This window comes from Notamacropus eugenii, chromosome 2 (genome assembly GCF_028372415.1).
Source record: "Notamacropus eugenii isolate mMacEug1 chromosome 2, mMacEug1.pri_v2, whole genome shotgun sequence".
NCBI classification, from domain to species: Eukaryota; Metazoa; Chordata; class Mammalia; order Diprotodontia; family Macropodidae; genus Notamacropus; species Notamacropus eugenii.
Window position 1 is genome coordinate 319,364,922 of NC_092873.1, and position 20,197 is coordinate 319,385,118.

Here is a 20,197-nt window from a genome sequence, read left to right on the forward strand (position 1 = left end):
GCAAATATGGGGGACTTAACATTTGAACATATTATATAATCAGCTAGGTGGCAGTGAAGAGAGTGATAAATCTGGAGTCAGAAAAAACTGGGTTCAAATCTGGCATAAGACACTTCCTAGCTATGTGACCCTTGGCAAATCATTTAACTTCTCTCTGCCTCAGTTTCCTCAACAGCAGCTGTCTCCCAGGGTTGTTGTGAGGGTCAAATGAGATGATGTTTGTAAAGTGCTTAGCACAGTACCTGGCACATGGTAAGCCACATACACACACACACACACACACACACACACACACACACACACACACACGATTATTCCCTTTCCTTTTCCTCCATAGTCAAATTTAATAAATAGATATGACTCCTTAAGGGTAGCGGGGAGGAATTGCTATTATTTCTGTCAGAAATTTTCCTTTTTCCAACTGAACCTTTTCATATGTTTTGAAAGAGGGGAATAAAACAGATGAACACAGGAATGTTTCTGTTAATACCAGTCACTCAGTGAAGAAAGGAGTTAAGTGTGAGCAGCCAGGTGTTAGAGTGGACAGACTGCTATGGTTGCAGTTAGCAAGATCTGAATTCAAGTTCTGCCTCAGACACTGTGTAACTGGGCATCTCTCTTAACTTCTTTCACCCTCAGTTTCTCCATCTGTAACATAGAGATGATAATAATGCCTGCCTCCCAGGGATATTCTGAGGTGCCAATAAGATGCTATATGTAAAGTGCTTTGTAAAGTAAACCTTAAAGCACTTTATACATTTTATCTATATTGCTTATAAAATAGCAAATACCATCTGATGTTTTTATTCATAACATTTAATAAATATTTAAAGAATTCACAAAATGTCTACCTTTTTTAAAATAATGCTTTTAATTTAATAAGTCCACAGTCATATTTGGTGTGTCTTCCTTGTCAAGACAGCTTTTTTTTTTCGGTTTGCTTTAATTTTCTGTATTATGTTTGTTCATAGAGTGAAGTAGGTGGTATTATTGGATAAATTTATTGTGTACAATGTGCTCTTTTGTATGAATAAACACAGTGCAGTGTGAGGAAAGAATGTATGATGATACTGGCAACCACCTGTTATTGTTTTCTGTTTCTCTTCCATTCTAGAGTTGAACCATTTGGACAGGAGAGGTTTTATCATGGTCCCTGTGGTGATCTTAATTAAAAGCTATCTCACATTTCCTAATTTTTATTTCATAAGATAACTGATACTAGGTTTTTTAAAGACAGCCTTTTGTGTCATAATGATATTAAAAGGATTTTAAATATGTGGCTGTTAAACAAATGGCAGATTGTAGCCCACAGGATATTTCCTTAAAGATAATTGATATATGAAAAAATACCCTGCACAGGAATTTATATGTTTGCTTCTTTTCAACTCGATTAATTAGATGCATGTTAGCAGAAGTTGAACTGTTTCATGATTTTCATGACAGTAAATTATGGTTGGTTGGGCAACTCGGCAAACTGATAAATGTAGCAATTGTCAGCTGTAACAGCTTTCTTATGTATAGTAGGCTCCTTATTGCTTATGACTATCTGCAAACAGAAATTAAAATGACAGTATTCATAATAATGTTTAGCTTCAGGATGGTTTACAAAATACTGCATTTAGTTATTGTGATATTCCGTTACTTCAAAGTGCTAAGCTTTGGCATATTAATGAAATGTCTTGATGGTTTTCACCTAATAGGAACAAGTTTTTAGAATTTAAAAATTATATATTATTCATATGTGTGCATGCAAGTTTTATGTCTCTGATTTTATAGGTAAATTGTCAGACATTAAATCTACGTGGTCCTCTGGCCCAGTTTCTCACACACAAGCCTCTCTGTCTCATGAACTGTGGAAGGTACCCAGAAACACTACTGCACCTACTAGACCTCCTCCGGGCTTAACAAACGCCAAGCCCTCTTCTACCTGGGGTACCAGTCCACTTGGCTGGACCAGCTCTTACTCCTCTGGTATGCCATGATTCTTCAGTTGCAACAGTGGGAAGTGTGTTAGTGCTCACTTACTAATGTGGTTCTTAGAGTACAATATTTCAGTGTTCTCCAGGGGCATTGTAACCTTTTACTGTCCTTTTCACCATGGTCTCTACAATGCATTTTTCGTGAGGATTCTACAATCTTCACCCTTGGACTTCAAACCAATTCAAAGATTACAGACTCTAGTAAACCACTACAGAGTCTCAAGCTGTATCTCAGGGGTCCCCCAAAGCCACCCTGAGATTTAGAAGCCATAGGTCAGAACGGGCATTGGCATGATGATAGATACCTAGAGGTATCCAGCCTGAGCCACTCTTATCTCGGTATATAATTGTTATTAGCTTCATGCTAAGAATAGTCACAAAAAAACCAGCATTGTATAATCAAGGAGATACATTTTCAGTATCTTCATGTTGTATACTTATAACATTCTACAAAGATCTCAACAAATACTGAATACCCACCTTTACAGATCAACCTTTATGTGCAGTAGAATGAAGCAAAAATCATTTGTATGCATAATTACTTAACAATTACTTAAAGGTTTTAGGGTTTTTTTTTTAAAAAAGTTTGTATTTTCTGGAGACTTGGAAGAAAATTTCTATTTTAAAGAACATTGTATTTTGTAGCATAGGATGCTGGCCCATGTTGCCGTAAATTGTGGGTAAGGCTAGAAACCAGAATGAACATGTCATATTGCCCTTCTTTCTAACAATGTTTTCCCCATTGGGGGGTGGGGGTGGGGGTCTTTGTGCAGGTTCTGCCTGGAGCACCGATAGTTCAGGAAGAACGAGTAGCTGGCTAGTCCTGCGTAACCTCACACCCCAGGTAGGCAGAGTGCATGATGAATGGCAGCATGGGAGCATCAGCAAGTGTTCTAGTCACTTACCCTTCCCTAATCCTCTGTTTCCATGTCTACAAATTAGGGAGTTAGATCTAAGATGATCCATAATGTCTAGATCTGGATCCATGACCCTATTCTCTTTCTGTGGTTAGTTTTGGTTAGTAAAATATAGTTTGAAAATTTATCCATAAAGAACATGTAAAATGACACTGTCACTACAAAATTACATTATACACTTCAAAAGCACTTTTATGGGAGGGTAATTAGGATTGTGATTCTGAATTTTTGTTCTCATGTTTTCTTATTTCATATCATTTTATCAAGATTTTGCTTAACTGTTTTTCTTTACAAGAAAGGGCTCTTTTCCTCATCTTTGTTCCATATTTGTAAATGAAAATGTTCATGTTTTTTGATGTTTGTCAAATTCATAATAATTTTAAAATTTTTAAAGAAAATAAGGGAAGGTTCAGTGGTGGGTGGGAGATTACTTGCAGAAATGACTATGATATAAAATAAGTAATTATTTACAGAGAAAAATAACAGATAATAACAAAAAACCCTGATCTGTTTTTCTCAATTAGATTGATGGTTCTACACTGAGGACTTTGTGCTTGCAACATGGTCCTCTAATTACATTCCACCTGAACCTGACGCAAGGAAATGCTGTGGTCCGATATAGTTCCAAGGAAGAAGCTGCCAAAGCTCAAAAGTCTCTGCATATGTACGATTCTTCTCTCATTTCTTTGTGGGTGTGAAACAGTATCAGATATATATTTTTTTGCTATCAAGTATAGTTCGTGCAACGTTGATTTTTTTTTTCTTTCTTCTAGTTTTAAATTGCTAAGCTTCTTGTTTGGGCATGGTTTGGCATTCAGTTGAGAAAAGTTTCTTAAAGAATCTTTCATTCCCATTCATAAAATTAAAATATATCTTTTCCTTGCTATCTATAACTGAAATATTCTAAATGCTTTTGCCTATGGTACTTTTAACAGTACAGCCTTTCTATCGTTAAGAAATATATGATTTCTTAAAGATAAATACTGAAGTGTGACCCTTGTTCAATGTCATTAATTAGATCTGGAGTTTTGAGTTGAGGTTAGAAAATGTCTTGGTCTTGAATATAGCATATGCATGAATACAACATATAAATTATACCTTTAATAAATAGTCCCCTAGTCTTGTGGACTGAAAAAGTTGCTTATTAAAGAAGGAAATTTACTAAGAGAGAGGATACAGTTGATGGAAAAAGATAAAATGGGAGAAAATGCACAAATTCCATGTATATTGGTTTTGAGGAGTAGCAGAGATATTACCAGAAAGATGAATAAGTATAAGCATGTATGCATATTACCATAATCCTTTGTCTGCTATTTTTCCCAGGAAAGAAAAATGGTCCCAAGGACATATATTTTTATATATAATTGCTAATTGGAAGGTAGCATGATGTAAGTAGAGATACTATTAAATACCCACTTACTGAAAAGAAGCCAGTTTTAGTCTTAGCTCTGCTATAAATTAGCTATGTGATCTTGGACAAGCTACTTTCCCTTTCTGGTTCTCAGTTTCTTCATCTGTAAAACGGAGATCACCTAAATTATTTTTTTCTAGCTTTAAAAATCTGTGATTCCATGGCTGCTTAATGCCTTGAGAAATGGGTTGGTTGTCTCATTACTCTATCCTGTCATTCTTATTTGTTCTAGGTGTGTCCTAGGAAACACTACCATACTGGCTGAGTTTGCTGGTGAAGAGGAAGTAAACCGTTTCTTAGCACAAGGCCAACCACTGCCACCCACCTCCAGTTGGCAGTCCAACACTGGAACCAATCAGACTCGTATGGGCTCCACAAGCAGTTCTCATGGATTGGTGCGAAATGATGCGGGCCACTGGAACACCCCATGCCTGGGAAGCAAAGGAAGCAGTGATCTGCTCTGGGGTGGAGTTCCTCAGTACTCCAGCAGCCTTTGGGGCCCTCCAAGCACCGATGATGGCAGAGTTATTGGAAGCCCTACACCTTTAAATACTCTGCTTCCTGGTGACCTTCTCAGTGGGGAGAGTATCTAGGAAAACAGATCAATGAAATGGAAATAACAATCATCAGCACTAAAGGAAAAAAAGGATAACCCTTTCCAGTCCAGGGCTTCACAAAGAATCCAGCTTTAATAGATCAGACTGGCAGCCCTTTTTTAGTACCTCTGTCCAATATTGACTATGAAACTCTGCCAAAGTCCTTGAGAACTGTTATGAAAACAGTATGGGCTACTTTTGGTCAGTTTCACATGCTAATGACAGGTTGTTTTTTCCATGGCTTTTTGTTTTATGTTGTCTTATGTTTATATGGTATGTTTTGTGTTTTGTATTTTTATTTTTTTAAGTATAAAAGCTGCTTAGAATAGTTCTATCATGAAGGGCACTTTTCAGATTGTGGGCTGGAAAGGGTTATTTTATCAAGGTGGGGAGGGGGTGGGAGGGAGAAGTGAAAGCCTATTTAAAATGAGCCTGTGACTATTATGCACATTACCAGAGGCGGACCCAGTCATCAGAAGGACATAAGCATGGTTATATCATTGGTACAGTAAAGTCATGCATCTGAATGGTGATTCATGACTGTAAAGTACAGGTTAGAGGGGGGGAGTTTCCTGTTCTCTGCTCCCAGGGATCCGCCTATGCACATTTCCCTTGTTTGGTTACTTTTCCATGTCATTTTTTTAAACCCCCAAAATAGAAAAAGTTTAAAAAAAACATATCAAACATGCAAATACTTGAATCCAGCAGGCCAATAATGAAATGTGAACACTTTCTAAGTCTAATTTTACACTTCCAGGTTGACATCAATATACAGAAACAGGCTCTAGGAAAAAATTTCTAACTTCATATACTATTATGTGTGTTGGAACAGAAGTGTGTGTGTGTGTGTGTGTGTGTGTGTGTGTGTGTGTGTGCGTGCGTTTATGCGTGTGTGTGCATAAGTGCGTATGTGTGCACATATGTGTGTATGTGAGAAAGTATGCGAATGATTTAACAATGTGGGGTTTTTTCCCTTTTACTCAGTATATGCTTTTTTTTCCTCATTGGTCAAACGTTTAATTGTTGTTAGCTTCTAACTTTGCACTGAGTGTCAGCAACCCTTCCAGTAGCTAATCCTATATGTCTGAAAAAATTAATAGGATGGGTCAGCGACAATTCATGTGTAAATGTTTACTCAAGGACTCTGTTGTTGCGTTTAAATTACATTGTGTATCTCTGGAGAATAATATGTATACCTACCTTTAGCAGCTTTTTATTGTGGACTAATGCAAGAAAATTATTACCGGAGTATTGCACCATTTTTCCATTCGGGATATAAAGATTAAAAAAAAAAAAACTTTTTGAACTGTGGCCATAGATACTTGTAAAGAATGGATGGTTCCCTGCAAGCTGGAACAGAAACAAGCACTTGGGACATAGGTTTAGACTGCTTTTAGAGGAGCCAATGGTTTGGCTCCCACCTGTTTACAGACCTTTTTTTCTCCTTCAAACTTTAAAATAAAATTTTAAAAGGAATAAAAAAAAAAAAGACTTCCATCGCTAAAGAAACCTATTTTCAGAATGAAGATATGCTACTTCAGAGCTCTGGGATTGAACAGTGTTGTTATATTATCCTTTCTTTGGCCATTGTTGTGTACTTTGTGTTATTTTTTTTCTTCCTCTTCGTCAAAGTGGCGAAAACTTTGTGGTCACTATCTTGCACATGGTGGAAGAGGTCTCAGGAAAGCCGGGTTTCCCGAGGAGCAACTCCACACCATTTCATGTATTTTTAAGCCCAACTCCTAGCACTGAAGATATTATTAAAACAACAACAACAACAACAAAAAAGAGACACAAAAAACCTAATCTAATGTGTAGCAGTTACATATTTACCAAATAATGGACTCAAAAGAAATAGATGTTTGAAGAGTGCTTTATATATTAAAAAAAATTGCTTTATGTTTTAAAAATGATCAATGTTTTGATTGTTTTGAAAGGAAGAAAGACAATGGAATAGCATACTTTCAAGTATGTTTTTAAAAATATATATGAACATTGTGCTCCCTGCCTGCTTGGATCAGGAAACTTGTGCATTACATTTTTTTTTAATTAGCTTTTTAATGGTTTTATCAAAAAAAAAAAGAGGGTCCTGAAAGTTGGCAAATCAACAAAAGCTGGTTTTATAGAGGATCATGAACTATGCACAAACTGGGTTCAATACTTTTTTCCTCAAGTTTTAGTAGTGTATTTAGCTAAATAAAACTTCCTCAGAGTAATTGCATCTCATTGCCATTACATACATTATATATATTTGATCTATATAGCTGAATATGTATATCAAATATATGTGTGTGTGCTTATATACATACAATTTTCCATGCTGAAGTCTAGCATTGAGTTGTAGAAAAACAACTGATATTTTAAAATTGGGGATGGAAGTAAAAAAATCTGTGTTTAATTTTTGTCTTTTATTTTGCATTAAAGATGTCTGTAACTCTGAGATTTAAAAAAAAGAGTTTGTGGCTTTTAATGTTTTTTCCTCATAGAATGTGATTGTTGAAGAACATGCACCGAAAGTTGCTTTCAAAAGTACAAAGCTTCGTTGATACTTAATAAATTGCAATTTTTTTCTTGGCTGTTCAAATAAATGTGACTTTTTTTTAAAAGCAGAGAGTATAAAAAATATTTGTCAGTTTATGTGTTGAAGTTAGTGAAAGATCAGTTTTTAGAAATTTCCATCCCTTTTTGTAGCACACTTACTTTCTATGAGAATAAGTATAGTTGCTAAGTGTGTAATTTCCATTGTTTGTGGCCTAATTTATAGGATGATGTTATTTTGCACTTAAATAAAAAACTTATCAATAGTTACTAATGGAGTAACAGATAGTACAATATTTCACCCATAAAAATCTGTACTTTCTCATATAAATCTGTTGTAGTCAACAAGCCAATGATATTTATTGTACAGTATCTAAGAATAGGTGTCTGCTTAGAACTACTGTCAGACCATTGGCTTATTTTCACTTATGACCAAAAGACTTGTATCAGGGAAATCAACCTGATTAACTTAGGCGTTAACCTGAATAAAACTTGATTGTGACACCCTTTTTTATCCCTTTGTTTTTTTCAGATTGGACATAAAATAACTACCTTGATTTTTACACAATCTCAGAGTTGGAAGGGACTTCCGAGGCCATCAGATGCACCCTGGACCTGACTGAGAAATCCCTGTTAAGAATTGACTGCCAGTGGTGAAAGTTAGAAAACACTCACTTATGTTGGGTGACTTCAGAGGGAGAGCAGGATATAGTACATTTTAGTAGAAGAAAAATTGGGCTCATCTATGAGAATGAAGTTAGTAAAAAAGGGAAGGATATTTTAACCATCTTTAGGTTATGGAATCATATGGTCCTAGAAATACCACTTCCCTAGAAACATCCTGGTAATAATATTTGGTGCATATTGTGGCCCTCATTACATAGCACTTTCACATGCATTCTCTGATCATTCTACTCTCCAGTTTGGCTGGCTCCAACCTGTATTTCCATAATTGCTTCTGATGAACTCTGCATTCCAGCCAAATTGGAGTGATCTCATTCAGTCCTTCTCTATCTCACTGTCTTTGTTCATGCTGTCCCTAATGCCTAGAATAGATTTACCACCTGTTCCCTTTAGGCCCAACTCAAGTGACATCTCCATGAAGCCTTCTTTAATTGCACCTGCTTAAAATATATTGTCTACCCTCAGATTTCTCCCAACAACATTGAACTTAGTGCATTCTGCCTTATATTTATTTCTCTACATGCTTCATCTTAATTTCAACCTAAGGTCAATTCCAATGCATGATACTTCACAAAATCAGAAAATGGACTTAAGAAGCTATCTAATCCAACCCATGCCTGAACAAGAATTCCCTCTACAATAATCCCGAACCTCCAAGGAGGAGAAACTCAGCACTAGGCCAAGGCAACCAGTTTTGTTTGGAGATAACTCTAATTCTTAAAGTTTTTCTTTAAATTGAGCCTGAAGCTTTCTCTGCAACTTCTGCTATTCGGTTCTAGTTCTTCCCCTCTGAGTCCAAGCAAAATAAGTATAATCCCTACTCAACTTGATAGCCCTTCAAATGTTGGAAGAGTTTTTTAAGCATTCTCAGTTTTTTGAACCAGTTCTTAAATAGCATATACTCAAGTCCCATGACTGTCCTCTAATATGGTATACTGAGAACTAAATATAATACTGTAGGTATAGTCTAACCAAGTCACAATCAGATTTTCAGAGAAGGGAATTCTGGCTATCTAGTCATTGGTTCATACATGAAAAGGAACTCTCATTAAAATAGATCAAACAAATGGTCATCTGACCTTTGGCTTAAGTCTTCCATTGAAGGAAAACCCACTACCGTTGGGGTAATCTATTCCCCTTTGAAATATTATTCTTAAGAAGTGTCTATATCTGTCAGACATAGGTCTGAATTTGTTTCTTTGTGACATTTGGACAGAATCAGGCCTCACCTTTTACCTTTTCCACACAACAGCTTGTTGGGTACTTAAAGGTAGCTATTGTGTCCCTTCTCTCTGCTACAAGCTAAACACCCCTGATTCCTTCACCCAACCCTCATATGACATGAACTACAGGCCTTTCATTATCTGTGTTGCCCTCCTCTGAATTCTTGAATTTACCATTACCTTTCATAAAATGTGGTGCCCAGTCTTAAGCATAATACTCCAAATGGAACTTTTAAAATGGTACAACATGACTATTATTTCCTTAACATTTACACGTCCCTTTTTCACTGTACCCTAATGTCATTCTAGCTTTCTTGACTTCCATTTTGTGCTCATGTTGAGATTATTCCACTTTGAACTGCTTTTGCAGTCTACTTAAAAGTATTTTTTCAGCTGAATTCTGCTAACTCATCATTGTATTTATAAAGTTGGGGGATTAAGCCAAATGTAAAACCTTAGCTACATTTATCCCTCTTAAATTTCATCTTAATTAATTTAGTCCAGAACTCCTCAATCTTTTTTTGTTGCAGAGGTACTTATCTTCTAAATACTGTAATTGACTATTAAGTTACTCTAACAGACTTTTTCTTTACATATATTTTAAAAAGATGAAATGTGACTGCCTTGTGAAAAGCTATAAAATAGGTGTTTAACAAGATTATTAATATTTCCATTCTTTCAAATACAAAACAATTTGGTGTTGCTCATCTCATGAAAGAATTTCCCAAATTGTCCTAAACATCTAATTCCTGACAGTCTTCTTCAAACATCCCCCTTTCTCTCATTTTTTTTCTTTTTGCTAAGGAAGAACTAGGGAATAGTTGAAGATAACTCATTGAGACAGTCCCTGCCTTCAAGGAACTTATATTCTAATGTTGGAAGGCAATACATAAAGGAGATCTGCAGAGTGGTAGGGAATAAATAGGAGACTAGATTCAGGTATGATAAAACTTAGCCATTCAGAGTCTAAGAAAGTTCCAGGGAGAAAGTCCAAGATTTGGGGAAGGGGATAAGAAGGAGGAAGTAGGTGATGGCCAGAGTGTAGAAGGCATCCTGTGGAGGGAGCAGGTAAGTGAAACAGAGGTCTAGATTCAGTGAGTTAAAAAGTCAGACAGTGGGTGCCCAGGGTGGTACCATGGACAAGTCCAAAGGGGATGGGAAAGAGATGGAGATGAGGCCCTGAATGGAAAGGGCATAATGCGAGAATGACTGGAAAGGGCTTAAAACAAAAATAAACAGATTTGGACTTGATCTAATGAAAAACTTTCCAATCATCAGAGCTGTCTCAAAGTGGCATTGGCTGCCCCAGACTATGTTATGGCCCCTCACTAGAGGTTTTCAAGGGAAGATTGCATGACAACTTGTCAGGAATGTTATGGAAAGGATTCTTGGTCAAGTACTGAGTGATCTTGGTGGCTTCTGAGGTTCCTTTCAACCCAGATTCTATGAAAACCAAATCCAGTCAGAAAAAAAAACGAGAGATGTTATAAAATCAGATTTTATTCAGGCTACTCCTTAATCACTCTTACACTAAGTGGGCTCTTCTCCCCACTGTAACTAGCTACCAATAAATAATAAGGAACCAATGCGGTTTACCTCTACTTGATATCCCAACATTCCCACAATTTTCTTCATGCCAAAACCATTGACTCTCCAGAGGCAGACATTTTTCACTTCCTGAAGGCACTAGAATATCCCCCAGCATCCTACTTACTGCCAATGGACAGACTTCCATTACTTCCCTGTTCTTTGGCTTCTTTGGGGAAACCTGTGGTCTCAAGGGCAGGGCCTTTTGGCTGCCATTGGAACCAGGGAAGGAAGGAAAGGGGAGGAGAAAACAGAAGTTGAAGCTCAGAGAATTGGAGCTTAGAGTACTAGGGAAGTGGGGAAAACAAAAGAAATGGAACATAGAAAGATAAAGAAACAGACTGTATTTGGGAGAGGGGAGGAATATCTAATGGAAAATAAATTGTGGGTGTAACTGTTGTAAGGTTATGAGTAAGGTTTGCCAGTAGGAGATGTGAATTGGAGAATACAGTGGAGAAAGTTACTGTGAACAATGCTTCTTTATTCTTAATATCTAGAACAGGGCCCTAGACACAATAGATTCTCAGAAGCTTCATGAAAATAGCTAACCCCTTGTTGGGGGAGGGGGGAAATGGGTTCCTTATTTGGGAAAAACCATACCCATGATTCAGATAAAGAGCTGAAATACTGGTCAGGGAAGAATGACGCATATCTGCTAAAGAATATTGTTCCAAAATAAGTTGTTTTGTTAGGGTTGTGATTATTTCTCTGTTGAATTAACTTCTATCCTAACTTTTAACTTGACCATATGGTCAAGAAAAGTATCTGAATGCCTAATATAAAAAAGGGAATCTTGGATCATAATCTCAAGAGTTAGAAAATGTCCTTAGAGGCCATTGAACCCTTCCTTGGCTGAGGAAATAGGGAAATCTGTATGTAACTTCTACCTAAGTACTCCTAGTTCTGCCTTCTGGAGTAACTGAACAAATAGAATCCCTCTGAAATGATACTTGTAAGATATCTATCACATCCCCAACACAGTTTTTCACCAGGCCAAAATTTATCTAATCCTTGGGTGGCATCATTTCAAGACTTTTCATTGTCTTAGCTGCCCTCCTCTGGATATTTCCACCATTCTCCTGCCCTAAGTGACAATAAAATCTACCCCTAATTCCATTTCTCAGAAAAACTAATGAAGGTACAACTACAAGGAACAAATAGTTGGGGAGAAAAAAAAAAGCAAGTAGCTAAAAGAAATTTGAGAGAGGTTGAATGAAGTAGAAAAAAGAATGAGTAGACAGGAGACAGAATGGTGGATGGAGAAGAAAGAAAAACCTTGTAGAAAGGGAAAGTGTGTTCACAGTTAGGGAAGGGAAAGGGGGGAGGGAAATGGAAAAGGATATATCAGTGCAATATGGTTAATGGTTGACATAACTAAGTGAAGAAATCAGTTAAAGAATAGTATGGAAGAGCAAGAAGAAGCACTAATTGACTGACAATGACAATGATAAATGGCAGAAGCACAAGACATGAAGGTAAAGAGGGCAGCTGACACAAATTCAGGTTCTACTTGAGTGAAAATACTTTGTGGGAACAGCAACATCAACAGATGCTGCTGCTTGGATGTTTGGAAAGACTGAAAGCGAAAGGGGGTGAGGCTCAAAGATCCACTGTAGTCATGAGAGTGAATAAAGCTAGAGATTTCAAATTCAAATAAGTTAAAACTCAATCTTTGTCAGTCTTCAAGTGCTTTTAAGTTTACAAAGCACTTTACAAATATTTTTCATTTTAGCCTCAAAACAAACCTCAGAGGTAGGTGCTATTATTATCATCCCCATTTTGTAGATGAGGAAATGGTGGTAGACAGAAGTTAGGTGACTTTCCCAAGGTTACATAACCAGAAAGTGCCTAATGCTGGATTTGAACTTGTGTTTTCCTGACTTCATATCCAGCACTTTATCTACTGCATAGTTTAGCTGCTTACTCTTTCTTAGCTACTTACTACTTTCACAGGGCTGCAGTGATGATCAAAAGGAGATATTGTATAAGAAGTGTTCAATAAACTTTAACCACATATGCAAATGTAAGCCATTATTATTATCTATAATGAGAATGGGGCAACAGCCAATTTTCAAAAGGGCAAACTCATTTCATCCAGAGGAAGTTAGATACAATTCACAATCAGTATAACTCTTATCTGAGAGGGAAGTGGAAAGAAGACCACCTATTAGCCATGACTTGAGCTCAAAAGAGCCGTGACAGAAACAGATGTATAATAGTACTGCCAAGACCTCCAAAAAAGAGTCAGAATTTTGTTGAGAAACATTGGTGTTCAAGGGACACACCTTGGGAAGCCCTTTTTTCTTTGCTCTCTATACCTGAGGTCTGTGAACATTATATTTTGGTTTGGGGTTGTTTTTTGTTTGTTTGTGGGGATGAGTAGGAGTAACTTTTTTTCAAGATTCATTTTATTTTACTTTCTCTTATCAAGTATTTATTTTTTTCTCCTACTGAAAATAAAAACAAAAACACTTGTAAGAAAAATGTGTAGTCAAGCAAAACAAATTCCTGTGTTGACCATGGCCAAAAATTTGTGTCTCCTTTTGTACATTTATTCTATTTCCACTCTGTCAGGAGATAGGGAACATTCTTCACCACTGGTCCTTATGCGATGTTGTATATGCTGCTCTCCTGGTTCTGCTCATTCACTCTACAACATTTCATAAGTCTTCCCAGTTATCTCAGAAAGCATCTCTTTCCCATCATATTCATATTTGTAAATTTTTTTTCACCCTTTCCCCAGTTGATGAACAATCCTTTCATTTTCAGTTATTTGCAACTGGAAAACAAAAAGGTCCTATCAACATTTTCATATGTGGATCTTTTCATTTTTCTTTGATTTCGATGGGATATGGAACTAGTGGTATTGCTAAGTCAGAGGGTATGTACAGTTTAGTAACTTTGAGGAGATGGTTCCAAAATGCTTCCCAAAATGACTATACCAATTCACACAGCCTCACCAACAATACACCAATGTTCCAGTTTTCACACAGCCATTCCAACTTGTATATTTTCCTTTTTTGTCAGCTTTGCCAATCTAATGGATATAAGGTAAAACCTCAGGATTGCTTTAATTTGCATTTCTCTAAATATTAGTAATTAAGAGAATTTTCCAGTGTTGTTCTTTGCCAAGTTCTTAGGTACTGTGGGTGATACAGATGGGCTACTGAACTCAATAATGATGTCATTGGTCAGCAATACTTTCAGATTATTTTTTCTTTCTTAGATGTTCATCCAGGTCATACTCCCCTGGACTCTGTCCTGGGTCTTCTCTCTCAGTACCAGGTGTTCTTAATCTTGAGTGTATGAACTTCTATTATTTTTTTAAACTTTCAACATAGTTTTCTTTGTCATCTTAAATATATTACCTTGCATTTTAAAACATTTGGAGAAAGGGTTCTTAGGCTTCACTAAGAGCCGTCCATGACACAAAAATGTTTAAGAACCCCAGCTCTGTACTATCTCCTTTGGTGACCCTAGTCCTTGTAGTTTCAGTTATCATCGCTATGGAGATGATTCCTAGATATACATTTCTAGGCCTGTTCTAACTCCTGAGCTCTAGTCAGGACATCTTGAACTGGATGTCATCGCAAACTCAGTGGAGCCAAAATAGAACTCATTCTCTCTTCCCCAAAATCATCCTTTCTTCCCAGCTTCTCTAGTACAGTTGAGAACACTGCCGTCCTCCCATTCACCCTGGTTCACAAACAATACAATCCTGAGCTCCTCATTCACACTCACCTCATACCCAATATCATGGTATACCTTATCTTTCTACCTTCATAGCATTTCTCATTTATGTCCATTCACACCACATCTACTAAGTACTATTACCTCCGAGATCAAATATAAACTCCTATTTGACATTTAAAGCTATTAACATCCTGACTCCTTATCTTTTCAGTCTTCTTGCATCTTACTCTTTTCTACACACCCTACTGTCCAGTCATACTAGTCCTCTTGCTGTTTCTCACATATAATTCTTCATCTCCTATCATTGTGCCTTTGCAGTGATTTTCTTTAGTACCTACAATGTTCTCCTTCCTGAGCTTTGCCTCCTAGAATTCTTGGTTTCACTCAGTGTTCTTCTTCTACATTTCCTATTGCTGTAGAGGGTACCACCATTCTCTTAGTCATGAAATCTCACAACCTCAATGCAATACTCAGCTCCTCACTTATACTCACTCCCATATCCAATATGTTGTCAAATCTTGTCACATACATCCCCTTCTCAATTTTCACATAGCCACATTCTAATACAGCCACGACTTTAATACATGTGTTTTCTTCAACTCCTTACTCTCACCCTACCCGAATCCAATCTGTTGCCAAGGCCTATCAAATTTACCTTTGTAATATCTCTCAAACATGCTCCCTTCTCTCCTCTGACACTACTGCCAGCCTAGTTCAGACCCTCACCACTTCACACCTGGTCACAAATGAAAAGTCAGAGAGACATAGATTCTGGGTAATTAATAGTCAATTTATAAATTATGGCTAGCAAACAATAGGTTGAAGTCAGTGGTTTTTTCTCATAAATCAAAAATGAACCTTGGGGCCTACTGAATATTTAAATATTCTTGGAACAGTGGGTGGTCCCAACAGGCAAAATCAATTCTGATTGGTTAACAATGAGAGAGTGAATACTATAATGAGGCTTGGGTTTATTTTCATGAGGGATTGAGGGACTCTGATCTTGGGCAAAGAGACTTATCTCCACACCCATGGGGATCATTCCACCTCCAGCAATTTATACAAAAGGATCTATACTCCATTTAGATCACTTAGTTAAACAATTGGCCAGAATTTACCCAGATTAGATGATCTTTACCCTTTAATCAGAACCAAATTTTCCCAGTTTGGTGGGGTCCTGTCCTGCCCCAGATTGAGGAGAATGTTAACTCAATCTCATCATCAGCCCTGTACTACAGAGGCCTCTTTAAGTTTGTCTCCAAATGGGGAAATAGATCCCTGCATCCCCTCCCCAGATTATTTATTGGTTATTAATAATAATTTCTTTCATATAATAGACTTTTTCTCTTCTCTTTAATATACTCCCAATTGCATGTAAAAACAATTTTTAACATTCATTTTTTCAAAAGTTTTTGGTTCCAAATTCCATCCCTTTCCTCCTCCACTCTCCCCTCTCTGTGATGGTAAGCAATCTGATATAGGTTATACATATACAATCATGTAAAACATTTCTATATTAGTCATTTTGTGGAAGAAAGTGAAAGAAAGAGAGAGAAGGAAAGACAAAGAGAAAAGAGTATGCTTCAATCATTTTTCATCATGAGTCCTTTGGGATTGTCATGGATCATTATACTGCTGAAAATGCTAAGTCATTCACAGTTGTTCATCATACAGTGTTGCTGTTACTGTGTACAATGTTCTCCTAGTTCTGCTCACTTCATTCGGCATCAGTTCTTGTAAGTCTTTTCACGTTTTTGGAAAGTATCCTGCTTGTCATTTCATTTTTTTTCCTCCAATTTATTAATTTGTTTTCAGTTTTCAATAATCATTTCCATAAGTTCCAAAATTTCTCTCCTCTCCCCACTCCCTCCCCAAGACAGCATGCAATCTTATATGGGCTCTACACATACATTCCTACTAAACACATTTTCACATTAGTCATGTTGCATGGAAGAATTAAAATGAATGGGAGAAACCATGAGAAAAACAAAACAAAACATAACAATAGAGAAAATAGTCTGCTTCATTCTGTGTTCCAATTCCGTAGTTCTTTCTTTAGATGTGGATGGCATTTTGCATCATGGAAATGTTTTAGGGCCTTGCATTGCTGTGAAGGGCTAAGTCTATCAAAAACAGTCCTCACACACTGTGGCTGTTACTGTGTATAGTGTTTTCCTGGTTCTCTCACTTCATTCAACATCAGTTCATTGAAGTCCAGGTTTTTCTGAAGTCTGCTTGTTCATCATTCCGTATAGTACAGTAGTATTTATTCTATTATGTTCATATACCACAACTTGTTCAGCCATTCCCCAACTGATGGACATCGCCCTGATTTCCACTTTTTAGTCACCACAAAAAGAGTTGCTATAAGTATTTTTGTACAAATAGGTCCTTTTCTCTTTTTTAAAAAAAATCTACAATAGACTTCTAATTGGTCTCCTACCTTCAAGTCTCTCCCCAGTTGAATCTATGCTTCATTCAGCTGCCAAAATGGTTTTCCTAAAATGAAGATCTGACCTTGTCAGCCAATCCCCTACAACTCCATTGGCTCTCTAATTATCTACAGGATCAAATATAACTCATTTGACATTTAAAGCCTTTCACAACTAAGACCTTTCATAACTTTTCAGTCTTTTTATGTTTTACTCCCAGGTACATATTCTATGATCCCACCTATTCACTATTCCTCATACAAGGTCCTGTCTCAGTTCTATGTCTTTGCACTGACTATCCTAAATGCTTGGAATCCTCTCCCTCCTTACCTGTACCATCTAACTCTCCTGACTTCCTTCAAAACTCAATTTAAGAGAAAGATGACAGAGTAGGTCAGAAAATTCCAAGCTCTCCAGATCTCCTCCACAAATAAGCACCCAGGGTATCATAGAGAGATAAAAATAACAAAATTTGGGGCAGAACAGCGGTCTTCCTGAGGCAATCAGGGGAGATCCCAGGTTTGATCCCTGTGATGTGTAAACACCTCCAGACTAGTTCCACTGAAACAGCAAGCAGCAAACCCTAGGGCTAGCTGGGTTGGGAAGTAGACTTGGCCCCAGCCACAGGAATTTTTACCTCCCCAACAGTGTGTGGAATCCATGTCTGAGCAGGGGAAGATTGAGGGAACCTCTGATGATAAGGGACACCAGGCCCAGCTGTGCTGCTGAAAAGCCCTGAGCAAGAAGGAATCAGCACAGGCCCAGTGCATGCAGAAGCAGTGGGGCAAGATGCTGCTGGCTGTGGGCACTTACAGGAGAGTGGAGTTCTTGGTTTCGGTCCAGGCCAGAGGGGAGAACTGAAGGAGGATCTGAGACCAGAGACACCACCCCCATACCCCAGGATTCATGGTGATTAGAATAAATAAGCTGCTATAAATTTTTTATTTTCAATGCACAGGCAGAAGAGAAAGAACCCAACCATAGAAAGTTACTCTGAAAATAGAGAAGACTGATTTCATCTTCAGAGGAGGAAATTGAAGGGAAAAAAATCCTCTCCTACCCCAAATGTTAATGTCAAATGGTTACCTGACCAAAAAGAATTCATAGAACCTTAAAAAACTTTTAAAATCAAATGAGAGAGATCAAGAAAAAAATTAAAAACAAAATAAGAGCAATCCAAAAAAACCCAGGAAGATTATGAAAAGAAAGTCAACAAACTAGAAAAGGAGATCCAGAATCTTAAGGAGGAAAATGACTCTTTGAAAATTAGAATTGGGCAAGGTGAAGCCAGTGAAATTATAAAGAAAAAGAAATAACAAGACAAAATAAAAAGAATGAAAAAATAGATGAGAAAGTAAAACATCTCATAAGAAAAGCAAGTGATATGGAGAACAGATCAAGAAGAGGAAACAAGAATAATTGGACTACCTGAAAGTTCTGATCAAAAAAAGAATCTTTATACAAGAAAATAATCCTGAAGGATTAGAACATGAGAGAAAGTAGAAATAGAAAAAATCCACTGATCACCACCTGAAAGAAATGCTACAAGGAAGACCTAAGGAATATCATAGCTAGATTCTGAAACCCCCAGCTCAAGAAGAAAATATTATCATTTCCCAAATGATAAATGGTCAAAGGATATGAATAGGGAGTTTTCAGAGGAAGAAATTAAGGCTATCTATAGTTATACGTGCCAAGCCTAGAGGCCTGTATTGGGCTACCCGAGTCTTTCTTACCTGTCCAGGTCTTCGGCTGGCCACGCCGGATGCACGTATGAGAGAAAGGACGTTCCAGAGTCAAACAGGGGTTGAGCTTTATTACAGGGTTTCGGTTACAAGTGCAGGGGCTCTTCTTTCTTAGGACGAAGAGGGGGAGATTTCCTAAGAAGGCTAAGCTTAAGGGATTGGAAGTAGAAGTACAAGCGGGGAGAGAGGGGGAGGGGAGAGAGAAAAGAAAAGAAGCGGAGCCCTACTTTTCTCTTTGGCTCCACACGTGCTAAGAGAGCTTTTAGGCTTCCTCAATCCTACTTAATCTTCAGCCACACAGTTTGCATCTCAATACCGTGCTGTTAGGTAACTAGGTGTGCTCCAATCCGGGACGACCTCGAGGGCAGGGAGACTCCACCCATCAGGTATCTCCGGGGGAGAGGCGGAAATACCCGAGCTAGCCGAGCTAGCTCGGTCTGACCTTCTCGAACCCCCGCTGTTCACGGAGGGCCTCGTAAGACTCTAAGATTTAGAAGTCCCACTTTTACCTGCCCGAGACTGTCCACACGGAATTGAGCTTCCAGTCCCAACAATACGAAAAAACATTCTAAATCATTATTGATTAGAGAGATGCAAATCAAAACAACTCTGAGGTACCACATCACACCTATCAGATTGGCTAACATGACAAAACAGGAAGATGATAAATGTTGGAGAAGATGTCGGTGAGTTGGAACACTAATAATTCGTTGTTGGTGGAGCTGTAAGCTAATTCAGTCATTCTGGAGAGCAGTTTGGAACTATGTCCAAAAGGCTACAAAAATGTGCATAACACTTGACCCAGCAATATTGCTTCTAGGACTGTATCCCATAGAAAGGGATAAGGGTCTCATGTGTACATAAATATTTATAGAAGCTCTCTTTGTGGTGGCCAAGAACTGGAAATCAAGGAGGTGTCCATCAATTGAGGAATGGCTAAACAAGTTGTGGTATATGAATAATAATGGAATACTATAGTGCTATAAGAAATAATGAACAGGAAGACTTCAGAGAGGCCTGGAAGGACTTATATGAACTGATGCTGAGTGAAAGGAGCAGAACCAGGAGATCATTGTACACAGTAACAACCACAGTGTGTGAGGAATTTTTCTGGTAGATTTAGTCCTTCACAGCAATGCAAGGACCTAAAATATTCCCAAAGGATTCTTGAGGCAAAGCTCCATCCATATCCAGAGAAAGAACTATGGAACTGGAACGCAGAATGAGGCAGAATATTTTCTTTTGTATTACATTTTGTTTTGGTTTGGTTTTTCTCATGGTTTCTCCCATTCATTTTAATTCTTCCATGCAATATGACTAATGTGAAAATGTGTTTAATAAGAATGTATGTGTAGAACTTATATAAGATTGCATGCCAGCTCAAAGAGGGAG

General features: G+C 37.6%; 1 protein-coding gene across 14 annotated transcripts in view; it reads left to right on the top strand.

Annotated features, from left to right (window-relative positions):
• The window catches only part of TNRC6C (trinucleotide repeat containing adaptor 6C), a 270,642-nt gene extending 262,692 nt beyond the window's left edge, over positions 1 to 7,950 (top strand). For all 14 annotated transcript variants that reach the window (XM_072645138.1, XM_072645145.1, XM_072645135.1 and 11 more), the window contains 4 exons: positions 1,777 to 1,971; positions 2,753 to 2,823; positions 3,421 to 3,560; positions 4,540 to 7,950. In XM_072645138.1, coding sequence (XP_072501239.1) covers positions 1,777 to 1,971; positions 2,753 to 2,823; positions 3,421 to 3,560; positions 4,540 to 4,900 — 767 coding nt within the window. In that variant the 3' untranslated portion in view covers positions 4,901 to 7,950. The remainder of the gene's footprint in view (positions 1 to 1,776; positions 1,972 to 2,752; positions 2,824 to 3,420; positions 3,561 to 4,539) is intronic.
• Positions 7,951 to 20,197: the final 12,247 nt, after the last annotated feature.